Source organism: Sarcophilus harrisii, chromosome 5 (assembly GCF_902635505.1).
Source record: "Sarcophilus harrisii chromosome 5, mSarHar1.11, whole genome shotgun sequence".
NCBI lineage: Eukaryota > Metazoa > Chordata > Mammalia > Dasyuromorphia > Dasyuridae > Sarcophilus > Sarcophilus harrisii.
The window spans coordinates 151,149,957-151,162,583 of NC_045430.1; the positions used below are offsets into that span (position 1 = coordinate 151,149,957).

At 35.6% G+C, this 12,627-nt stretch overlaps 1 protein-coding gene across 1 annotated transcript in view; it reads left to right on the forward strand.

Moving 5' to 3' along the window:
- PRKAR2B (protein kinase cAMP-dependent type II regulatory subunit beta) overlaps positions 1 to 12,627 on the forward strand; it is a 129,588-nt gene that overhangs the window by 91,871 nt on the left and 25,090 nt on the right. Inside the window, exon 4 of the mRNA XM_031938756.1 lies at positions 129 to 212. Coding sequence (XP_031794616.1) covers positions 129 to 212 — 84 coding nt within the window. The remainder of the gene's footprint in view (positions 1 to 128; positions 213 to 12,627) is intronic.

Below are 12,627 nucleotides of genomic sequence, written 5' to 3' on the forward strand. Positions count from 1 at the left end.
AAAGAGTTGAATCATCTATACAAACTTTGCAGTCCATTAATTCTTTGAAATTTTCCATATTTTAGAGGTCAATAAGAAAAAAAATCTTTTATATATTTGATATTTTTGTTTTTTGTTTTTTTTTTTAGATTATACACCCGAAGACAGATGATCAAAGAAATAGGTTGCAGGAGGCTTGCAAAGACATCCTTCTTTTTAAGAACCTAGATCCGGTAGGAGAAATCTTCATAATCAACATGATTTTTTATTGCTGATAACAATAATCATGTCATAATTATAGATTGCTGCTTTGCAAAAGATATCCATCTGCAAAGATAATGGGGTAATTGACTTCAAATATGAAGATCAATTGTTTACTTATTGAAGATTTTTTTTAACACTTTCACACTATGCATTAAGTACCAACTATTTGGCCTTATGTACTAAAAAATTATTAAATGTAAGAAACATGTACGTATATGAAAAAGTCTCTTCAGACCTAGAATTTGACTAGATTGTTTCAACTTCCTAAGTCATAAACTCTGCCTACAACAGGAGCAGACATACATTTTCAGAAGGAAAGAATTGCTCTTTATTGATATAAATATGCATTTTTTTTAATGTGGAAAATAATGAAGTACTTAAAATTTCTTATCCAGATGTTTGTTTCAGACCTGTGTGTCCTGTAATATGAATGGCAAAGATTATGACACTAAGTATCTTATGAACATTGATCAGATTGATTGTATGGACAGAAGAGAAATCATTCCACGTTGGATCAAGTTTTAGTTTGTCTTCATTTTAATGTTCCCTTTGTTCTTACTTTTACCATACCCTTTGCTATTACAATTTAATTTATTTCTAAGATATTTCCTGTGTAATTCACTGTCTGAGTAACAGAGAGGAACACAAAATTTAGAAGAATGTAGTCCTTGTCCCAGAGGAGCTTAGAGCCTAGTAAGTAAATATGACAAAAGTACAGATAACCATACTTAAATATTGATTACAATAAATACATTACAGAAGCATTAAGGAGCACAGAAGTGTCTTCTGCCATTCAATATTGAATTATGTTGAATTAATACTCTCATCTATACTATTGCTGTTTAGTTGGGAGTTTTGTTTATTTTCTTTTCTTAACATTGGTTGATTACATGCCATGATTATAGAAGAACCAAAAAAAATTTTCATAATGTTTGTCTCAGGCTTGTTATTGGTCCAAAAGCATTAAGTGATTGCCATGTGCCAGGAAATATGTTAAACACTGGAGATAGAAAGGCAAAAGAACAGTCCCTGCCCACAAGGAGCTCACTTAATAAAGGAAGAAACAGTGTGTACGTACCAGAAAGGTACTGTTAAAGTATTAGAAAGCTAAGAGAGGTAGGGCCCAGGTTGTAAATGCCTAAGAAGGTTTTTATCTTTGAACCAGGCAGTAATAGGGGGCCATATGAGATATTGAAGGGGAGGGGTGTCATAGTCAGACTTGCACTTTAGGAAAATTATTGGAAGATGGATTGGAATAGAGAGCTATCTGAATAAGGGATCAATTAGAAGACTGCTGGGAGAATCCTGGTCTGAGATGAGGAGGACACCAAGCTGGCATCTTTTTGAATGGAGAGAAGGGAAAATATATGACAACTGTTATGAAAGTAGAAAGGAGAACTTGAACAGATTGACTATCAATTAATCAATAAACATTTCTTAAATACCTGTTCTGTGCCAGGCACTGTGCTAAGTGCTTAGGGATACAGAAAGAAGCCAAAGACAATCTCTATCTTCAAGAGTTTACAGTCTAATGAGGAAGATAACATGCAAACAAATTTATACATAGCAAGATATATACAGAATACATAGAAAATAATTAACAGAGAGAAAGATGTAAAATTAATAAGGGTAAGAGAAGGTTTATATGGGGTGAGTGCAAGTTGAGAGGTTGAATAAAAATGTTAATATTTCAAGCCGGGGGTGACTGAGATGGTAGTGCTAGACAACCTATAATGTCCTGTCCAACCCTCTGTCTCTGATCTACTTTATAGACTAATTATGATGGAAGTGACTCCTGAGCTAGATTTCAGTTTAAAACAGGTAGAAGTTGTAGATTTATAAGGGGGTAATGTAAACATTATGACTAGACTCAGGAGCAATGTGCTAAGTGCTACAGATACAAAAATAAAAAGGAAATAGTCCTGGCTTCTGGAATGACGGAAGAGAAAATACAGTAATTTTGAGAGGAATTGTACTAGCAATTGGAGGAAGTTAAAAAAAAGAAGTTAGGAAGAAGGTGGTATTTGTGGTGAGTCTTAATATAACCAGGGATTTTGAGAGGTGGAGATAAAGTGATGCAGGGAACAACCTGTGCAAGGTCATAGACATTGGGAGATGGGCTATTGAGGGTGAGAAACAGCAAGTAGTCCAATATGAACAGATCTGAAAGATAATGCCAGGGAATAAGGCTAGAAAGATAGAATGGGGTTCAAGAGGAAGAATGGAAAAGCAAGGACATTTTAAAAAATAATTTGCTGGATTTATTATATACTTTTTGGGGAAAATTTACATATGAAATGGAGATTGAGGGTACCAAAAATAATCCTCATTTTTGTGTTCTTCAAAATGGAATATTTTTTTTTAGTGTTTAAGTTCAGAATAAAATAATAAAAGATTAAAAAATAAATAAAAGAAAGGTCAGAAGGGTCTAGTTTGTAGATACCTTTAAAATATCAACCAGAGGTGTTTCTATCTGAATATAGAGGAAATGGAGAGCCACTGGTGCCTATTGAGAAGAGTCCTTAAAAACTTGCTCTCAATCTATCTTTCCACCCTCATTATATATATTACTCTCATCACACTCTCTATGGTCCAGCTAAATTGTCCTTCTGTCCATTTCTCACCATACCACTTTCTAATTTACTCTTACATTATCTCCATACTTGGAATTCACTGCCTCCTTACCTGTGCTCCAGAGAATCCCTATTTCCCTTTAAATGTAGCCCAAGCACCAAATGCTACTTGAAGTCTTTCCTGAGACTTTCCATTATTAGTACCTTTTTTCTCTAACCATTTCATATTGCTTTGAATTTCTTTTCTTTAGATTTGTTCTGTGAATGTTTACATAACTATTTATTGTCTCCCCTGTTACAAAGTAAGGATATTGAGAGTGGGAATTGTTTCATAATTTACATTTCAATCTTCAATGCCCAGCACAGTACATTCATGACATAATGCAATTATTGGCTTATTGATTGGCATTTGATTCAGAAAAAAATTACTGTCAGCTTGTCCAGAATAGATTGCAGAGAGGATTGAAGGAGATCTGTTGGAATAATTCCAGTCATTAGTACAATGAATAGAGCATTGGGCCTGGAGTCAGAAAGACCTGAAATATTTACTAGCTATATGAACTTAGGCAAGTCCTTTAACCTGTTTGCCTCAGTTTCCTCAGTGTAAAACTGGGATCAAAAAAATAACTACTTTCCAAGGTTGTTGTGAGGATAAAATGAGAGAATATTTGTTAAGTATTTAATACAGTGCTTGGCAAATAAGTGTTATATAAATGTTAGCTGTTATTATTTCAACAAAAGATAATGTGGATTGAAAGAGGGTAGCTGCTGAGTAGACAGAGAGAAGGGGACATGTTGTATCCTGTTTTCTAGAGCTCCAAGTTGGGGTGACAAAACGTACCATTGCTTTCTAGAGCCCCTACACCGGGGTGATTAAAATATACCTTCCAAGTGGAGAAGTGATGAGGCAGGACTCCCTAGGATGGGTGGGAAATAGAGTCCCTTTATTTCAAGGGCTTTCCCCTTTTTATAATGTAACAAAAACAACTGAGTATGTAAGACCACATAAACAACTTGCTATGTAGTTTGCCACCTGGTATCACTCTGCTTCAATCTCAGTACAGGTTGTCACTGCCCCTGACTTCTCAGGAAGGCCAAGAGCCCTTAGGGAAGATGGGAAGCCAAATCAGACATTGTCAGCAGGTTCCCTCTGGGCTGAAGGGTCTTATACCTTACCCAGAGTTTCCCCACTGACTGTGATGCTCTACATCTCCCCCTTTCTTTTGTTTTAATTGAAGCAGATATATACCAGTGGTTAAATCCATTACCATGGGAGAAATCACACAGTTAAGTTGTAATATCATACAAGCAAGTAGTAGCATAACAAGTACTATGAATAAATAAAATACTATAAAGATTTCCATGCGTCCCAGAAGGAAGGTATAAAAAATTACTATCAATTCACAACCACACATACACCTTCTTCAGCAGACAAGAAATAATCCAAAAGCAACCATCACTTCATGTGTCAGGGAATCCAATGATTCCTGCAGGTTTCCTGCATCAGTCTTATTGATAATTATTTCTGATGTTCATTGCCAGGTTCTTTCAGTGGTGGCACAATCAGCAATGGAATCACCAGATGCCTTCCTGATCCTCTCTCCCTTTCTGTCTCTGTCTCTGATGGAGAGGGTACCCTTCATGTTCCTTCTCTATCTGTTGAGATACAAGCAAACCCTCTCCCCCAAGCAGTTAACCTATTTAATCCCTTCCATTCACCTCTCTTGAGATGTTTCCACATCACCTGGTGATTAAATTTAGGGGAACTGCTCTCATTGAATACTTCCCCTCCAGCGGGTTATAAAACCTGTCTGCTGGAGCCAATCCCTATCCATCAAAAATCAAAATTTTAATACATAAAGTTAAATTTATAAGTTATCTAGGGTTATCTGTGGCTCCCCCTCTTGTTTTGGGGGGAACATCTTGATCCTGGATTCTGTTGTCGGCAGTCAAAATCTGGATAGATATCACCAAATTTCATTTAAGGGGTGTATCTGTAAGGCCTGAATTTTTTCACTGATTAAACAACACTGTTTAATTAATACACCTATGATGGTGTATTAATTTTCCATTGAATGGGAACAGGTGAGTGCTGGCAGGCCTTCTATAGAAGCTCTGCCTAAAAAGCTTAATTGTTTCCTAACTATTGGTAAGATGTCTCTTCCCCATAGATTGATGGGGAACTTTTTTTTTATACACCAAAAAAAGGAGCAAAATCCTCTGCTCCATCCCCAAACCTTCATTCCAAAGGGGCAGCACCAAGTTCAGCTGCTGGTGCTGATGGTGTCACTGCCCCTCCCATTCCTCCTCCCTCCCATGAAGGTGGAGTTGAGGGAGGAGGGGCATGCTCAGGTATAGGCAGAATTGAAAATGAGCTTTGAAGGTGAAAAGCAAGTTCCTCAGCAAGGTACTTAAGATGCCTAACAGGCAATGGTACTTAAGATACTTAACTCTCTTTTCCTCCAAATGGCCCAGCCCTGCAGATCTCCTAGAGCAGTAACAAGCAATATAAATCAGTAAAATACTAAAAAAGACTTCCTTACCTCTGTCCCACGTGCTGTACCTTCCATAGCTACAGGCACCAACCCTCTGCTTGTTTTTCTCCTCCTACTTCCTGGTTTGACCACCCAAGTTAAAATCTTCCTCTTTTTAAAACTTATAGGATTCATTAAAACCAATTTTGCTCCATTATATTCAGTTAGTTGTTCTCCCACTAACTTCTAGGTCTCTGGCTCCAAACTTCATACAAAGCCACAGAGATGTGCACTCCAGAGCATTTGAGAGCTCAGTAATCTGCTTCCAAGTTACCAACTAACCTTGCTCCTAACCTAACTAAGCCTGCTTCTTACTTCCCTAGGTCATTTCTTAGTATTTGCCTCATTTCGGTTGAAAAACAAAAGTGACTAGACTAGCCCTTACCGATTCTTCCCACTTGCCCATTTCTATACTTACCTTTCCAGGTCATGAGGACTTCTCCATTGAATTTGGCCAATCATGTCAGTCAAGCTGACTCGTATAGGACCTCACCTAGAGCTCCACGTTTGGGCACCAAATGTTGTCCTGCTTTCTAAAGTCCCCAAGTTGGGGTGACAAAACGTAATGTTGCTTTCTAGAGCCCCCAAGCTGGGGTGACAAAACATACCATTGATGATGATGAGGCAGGACTCCAGAGGATGGTGGGGAAATAGAGTCCCTTTAGTTCAAAGGCTTTCCCCTTTTTATAATGTAACAAAAACAACTCTGAGCACGTAGGACCACATAAAACAACATGCTATGTAGTTGCCACCTGGTACCACTCTTCCACCTGGTATCACTCTGCTTCGATCTCACCCAGGTTGTCATCACCCCCCTGACTTCTCAGGAAGGCTGAGAGCCCTTAGGGGGAGATGGGGAGCCAAACTAAACATTGTTAATGGGTTCCCTCTGGGCTGAAGGGTCTTATATCTCACCTAGAGTTTCCCTACTGACTGTGACCCTCTACAGGGACATATTCTAAAGATGTTGTGAACATAGCAACAATTAGATTTGACAGCATATGAGGTGAATGTGAAGTGAGTCAGGGATAATACTGAGGTTTGTGAAGCTAGTAACTAGGAATAGAAGCCTGACAATAATAGTGAAGCTTGGAAGTGACAATTTAGTAGGAGAGGGTGGTCAACAGTGTGAAAAGCTGCAGATTATGAGTACTGATGACTGAGAAAAAACTATTAGATAGACATTGAAAAGACCATTGTTAACTTTGGGGAGAGAGAAGTTTCAGTTGAATGTTGAGATCAGAAGCCAGAACTCCAAAAAGTAAAGAGATTGAGAAGAAAAGAAGAAGCAGCACCAGTTGTAGATGCCTTCTCAAATAATTTAGCCCTGAAAAGAAAGCAATATAGCCAGCAGGAATGGTGGAAGGTAGTGATGATTGCTTTAAGATAAAGAAAAGGCAGAAGAAAACCAAAACTTAGAGAAGGTGCTGAAGATTAAAGAGGGAGCAATCTGATCGAGAAGATGGGTAAAGGATGAAAAGTTCATGGTTTTGCCATTGAACTTGGTGAAGAGAACTGCCTCTTCATCAGGTACTTCAGGAAAAGAGGAAATAATAGGTGATGATGTAAAGGGATGTTGATATAAGGGGAATAACTGTTATATGAGATATATGTCATATGGATTAGAAAGGAGAACAGGGAGTTCTAAAGAGTTAGCCTAAAGTGGTTTGTTTTCCAGCAAAGAATGAAGCAAGGACCTAACCTGAAACAGCAAAGAAAGAAGTGCAGTGAGAGCCTTGAGAAGAAAAAAAGATTTAGAACAGCCATAGAGTGGTGTCAGTAATCAATTAGAAATATATCAAAGGATGGTTTTGTTGAAATAGGAGCCCAGTTGAGATTAAATTTAAATTATTTAGTGGATTCAGTCAGTGAATTGCATGAATTCCTTCACTTCCTTGGGAAGAGAAGAGAGAGTATCCAGAGTAACAAAGTAGTAAGAGATTTTAGTTCAAGAAGAAAACAAAGAACAGTTTTGGGGGGATAATACATAGGAGAAAATAAAATGAAAGGTGATCGTAATTAGATGAAATTCCAGGTTCTTGATCATGAAAGTGGAAGACATGGGTTTTGACTGGGTCAAAGTTTTTGACCAGCCTATGAATATCTGAGGAAAAATTGAGGAGTAAGTCACGTCTTTTGAATAGATTAAAAAACTGTTCGGTTAGGGTTTGTAAGAATCATCAACATAATGTAGATGAGGGAGTATCAATATATATATATATTTATGTTCTCTAGGACAAGGACAGGAATTATTGTGGAGAGGGAGACTGTGAAGTATGTTATTAAGAAAGAATGGAGAATGTCATGGAGTGTCAGTAGATGATGGCCATCAGAATCAGGATGGGTGAAAATGCTGGTTAGAGTGAATTGCAGTGGAGAAGATATTTCTGAGTGAAGGCCATAGAAGAATCTGATAGTGGGAGCATCTTTGGGCCTTACAAGTCAGAGGATGAGAGAGAAGGTGCAAATAGCTCTGGGAAAAAAAGGCTAAGGATGGTACCTAATCTCATAGAAAGCTATAACAGGGAATATGAGAGGATGAAATCTAAAATTAATGGAAGTTTCCAATTATATAAGGTAGAGTAGAAGAAAAGGGAAGATATGAAGGGACCATAGAGTTATTATGGAGGGAGATGAAAAAATAGGCAGCTGGGGATGGAAAGAGGCTTTGTTGTTCTGTTAATCAGCATCACAGGGATAGAGAAGAGTAATGGAGCTTGAGGGAACAAGATCTAGCTGAAGGAAAAGTCTAGATTTCCATAATACCTATTAGATTCCAGGATCACAGATTTAATGCTGAAAGGAACCTTAAAGGTCCTTTTACAAATGATGAAACCAAGGCCCCAAACTTTTATTTGCCCGAGGCCCCAAATTTTCTAACAGAGCCAAAACTCAATCCCAGGTTTCTCATTCGAAGCTAGCAGTTTTCCCATAGAACCACAATTGTAAGTTTCTGCATGCAGTGACTATCTTGTATATCTTTGCCTGTTGAATGAATGATTGGCTGAATGAATGAATGACAAAGTTATAAGGAACTAAAGCCTAATTTAGTGATGGATAATCACCCTTCTAACCTTTCTACAATGAGTCAAGAATAAAACTAAATTAAAGAATATCTTGAATTATTCATATGTTTTACTATTTATTTTTAATTAAATGATGTTTCTTCTTCCTGAAAGAAAAGTTTACTTTTTTTAATCTCAAGGTCCAAAATGAAAAGCTTACTTACATTTCTAAAAGACTCATGTGAATACTATATAACCAAAACCCTAAAGCCATCTTATTTATGGGAAGTAGAAGATTGTATTGTGTTTGGAGTGGATATAGTTATCCTTGGCATGGAAGAACTTTCAGTTATTAGACTGATGCTACAACTTTGAATGGAGATGTATATTATTTCTATTTCTATTTCCCTTTTCTTGCCCCCAAATAATATCAAAGCCAGTCAGAAGAGAAAATACAAAGGATAATAATTGGTTATTTCTGCATTTCTTCCAAATTTAGAACTATAAGAAATAAATGTACATTGGAGAATGAAGGAATCCAAATTATATAAAGAAGACTTTCTTTTGTTGCGTTAAGAAAAAATGAAAGAATTCACTATAGAAGAGTTGTACAGTTACCTCACATTGACATAAAAATAGGATAAAATCTCACTTTTCTAGCATGGTAGTAATGATTTTGCTTAAAAGGATGAATGAGACTACATGAAAGAGTGGGGGAGCTGAGTGTGATTAGATAGTATTAAAGATTTCCTCCTACTTCTAGAATTCCAAAGGCCCATTTAAAGTGTAAAGGTGATAAATCATTTTTATCAAAGATAATAATAGTAATTTTGATTAACATGATAATTTTCATCCTATTAAATGATGACTATGATTATATAGCTAATTACAAATACAATAATAAGGCAGTCATCTCATAACTATTCTCTCTTAGGTCTTATGGAGTAGTATAGTATACTAAATTATTATACTCGGTAAATCAGTGGAACTTTTCCCAGGAAAAAAAGTCCAAAAGTTCAGGAAGAGCACAGCAAGAGAGAATGCTTTATTGGATCCAGATGTTTAAAGTATTCTTTCTTATTTAATATTTTGGTGGCATGTCGAACTTCATTTTTATAATTTCCTTTGATTCCCATTCGACTGAAATTGTTAATTAAAATCTTTTTTTAGTAACTAATCTATGGTACAATCAGATACTGTACCCATTATAAATGCTGTGGTGTTGTCCCCATCAGCAACATCAGGCAGAGTTGAATGTCAGTGTGACTTTTCTGATATGCAGCTTGTTCTGTTCCAGCTGTTAAATTAATTGAATCTTCCTTGCCATTATAATTTTAACTATTTTAAATGTCTTAAAAAAGAAAAGTTTTTGAACATTTGAAGCAATACAAAAAAGATATTTAAAGTCTCTTTCATCATGAAATTGAGAAGCTTTCATAGAACTATAAAAGTCTTCTTTGAATACTATCTTCTACCACAAGCATAGAAATTAGATCTTTAGTTTTTTTTTCTGAATCCTTTCAGAGAAAAAGAATTTTTAAGAACATCCTTTTATTTTTTAACCTTTGTGGCAGGAAAGGGAATCAACTGATTGCCCCCAAAGAAAAAAACATCTTTTTCTTAACTAAAATATTTCATCCCCAAACCCAAGGAACTGAAGGTTTTATGCTAAGCTTTTTTAAGCAGTGTTGCCCTGTAGTTTCAATCATGCATTAAGACAATTAATAGTTTTTAATACTTTGATTTTCTTCTTATTAGGACACAGCTTTTCTCTCCCCTCACTGCATATTATGGAGTGCATTTTATAAAGTTTCTTCAATTTATATGCTTGGCTTTTCTTATTGTCCTTACTAATTAGAAAAAAAAGAATGCTACTCATTTGTATTTATGATTTCATTGGACTTTCTGAAGTCATTCTTCATTTTAAAAACCCTTGTCAGATTATGCCTCAGAACATTATTTCCTTAGAGTGCTGTGCATTCATATATTAGAGCACAGCATTCTGAAATTAATCTCTTTGAAGATTTTTTTCTCATGAATATTTCATTGCTGGACGCAGTAGGCAATTTTTCTTTTTGAAACATTTTAAATTTGAGGCATACTGAAATAATTTTTCCATACTACATAAGATAGATTCTTTGTGTTAAAAGTAGAGTAAATTGTTGTTTTCGGATGAGTCAAAGAACCCTTTTACTTAGTTCTGTTCAATTTGCATACTGTGGGAACAAGGAACTAAGAATACACTGTGAATTTCCTAAAGTAGTTGTCAGTCATTATGATAAACCCCAGTATATTAGATGTTTCCTAAGTTCTCTGTACTATATTCATAATTATGGGGAAATTAGATTTTGATTGACTATAAAGACAGATGACATATATTAGAAACACTAGGAAAGAAATGATGGTTTAGCATTTTACTTTTCTGGAATTGCTTTTTCAGGTACCCAAGCATGAACTCTCCAGATTATTGTATTCAGCTTAACAGATACACCTAAGAGACATGTTGTAACTAAGTAAATCCACAAATACCTTAAGATACACAGATTGGACCACTTCTATAATACTGACATTTACAGGTGGTGCTAATTAACACAAATAATTGATTTTACACCAACTTTAAAGAGTGAATAAAGAGGAAGAATATATTGATCCACGAAATTTGTTTTCCTCTCATCTAATTTAAATTGAGAATCTATGTAATAAGTGGGTAAAGACCAGTCTTGGAGTCAAAAAGACACAACTAGGTTCATGTCCTCCCTCTAATACATGCTAACAAATCTATGTACTCAGACTGTGATTAAACCATTTAATCTCTGTGCCCCATACAAGTCTGTACAACTACAAAGTACAGATCTGCATTGATAGAAGGAGTTTTGACCCTGAGAGTTTTGACCATTCCAATGAAATCAGAATATCTAGACTAATTATAACAAAAAGTCCAACTCACAATCAGTATGTTGAAAGAAAAAATGATAAACTGAGGGAATAAAGACTAGGATGATATACAGCAGAAATTGCTATGTTTCTTTTGAAGGCCTGGCAAGAACAGAAATGCTAGCCATTTGAATTCTGCTGATTCTGAAATCACATCCAAACTAGTGTAATGAAACTAAGAAATAAACAGGGATGATATAAGATTACAGCCTGTCCCTACTCGAAACTATAATAATCATAATAATAATAACTTGCATTTATAGTACACTTAAAGTTGCAAAAAGCTTTACTTATTTCATCCCAATCTGATCAGCCTTAGCATGGAACCATTGGTATTCCTTTATGTTCTGATACTTAAAGAAGGAAAGATAGGTTGGAACAAAACAAAAATGCCAATATTCCACCCACTAAAATTGCTTCAGTGCAAAATGCACTGAGAAAAGAAAGCTAACTCTAAATGTGCATGGAAAGAACTGAAAATGTAAATACTTTCATTATTTGGCAGTACCATATCCTAACAAAACTGGAAACTGATGTTATCAATCAAGAAATTCATAATCCTTTTGGTCATCAGGCAATCATATAAAAATACTTCATCCTTAATCCTAAATTAGACAAAATAAGAAATAAAATTTTAAAACTACTAAAACCTGAAGAGGGAAAACTTGGAGACACTAAAGTCTTTGAAAACTATTACTAATTGCAAATTCCATAATTGCTTAATAATGAACCGTATATCAAAAACAGTACTAGTATCTCAAATGATTCAGAAAAGGATATGGATACACTTAAGACTAGAAACCTGAAAAACCTACTTTGTGTTTGATGGCACAAATCAATCCAATTGACTATCCCAACAAAGAATAATTCAAAAACGCTATCTGTTACATCCATAGTATCTGTTACAACCATTATGAAAGGGAGATAATTTGTACTCTACCTTCCAGCCCCTCCAATCAGAAGGGAGAGGAACCTAAGGGAAGTGGAATCATTCAAGACATGAAATAGCATTATGGTGATGAAATTAGAAGGGATGAGCTTCTCCCGGGAGGCCCATGTTATTCTTTGGGGTCAAAACCAGGCAGGGCATCAGATGAAAAATGGAATGAGCTGAGATTTCAGTTTTTGACCTTTATAAATGAAAGCATTGGGAAGATTTCTTTACTCAACAATTAAAAACAAAAGTCAGAAGGTTAAAGTCATATAAGAACTTGAAGAAGCATTAATAAGAAAATGAACAATTCAGAGTTAAAAATCTTTACTATAAACACTTTAAAAGTAAAAAAAAAAAAAAAAATAGAGATAAGTAAACCCATAGAAGGAAGATGTGGGAAATTT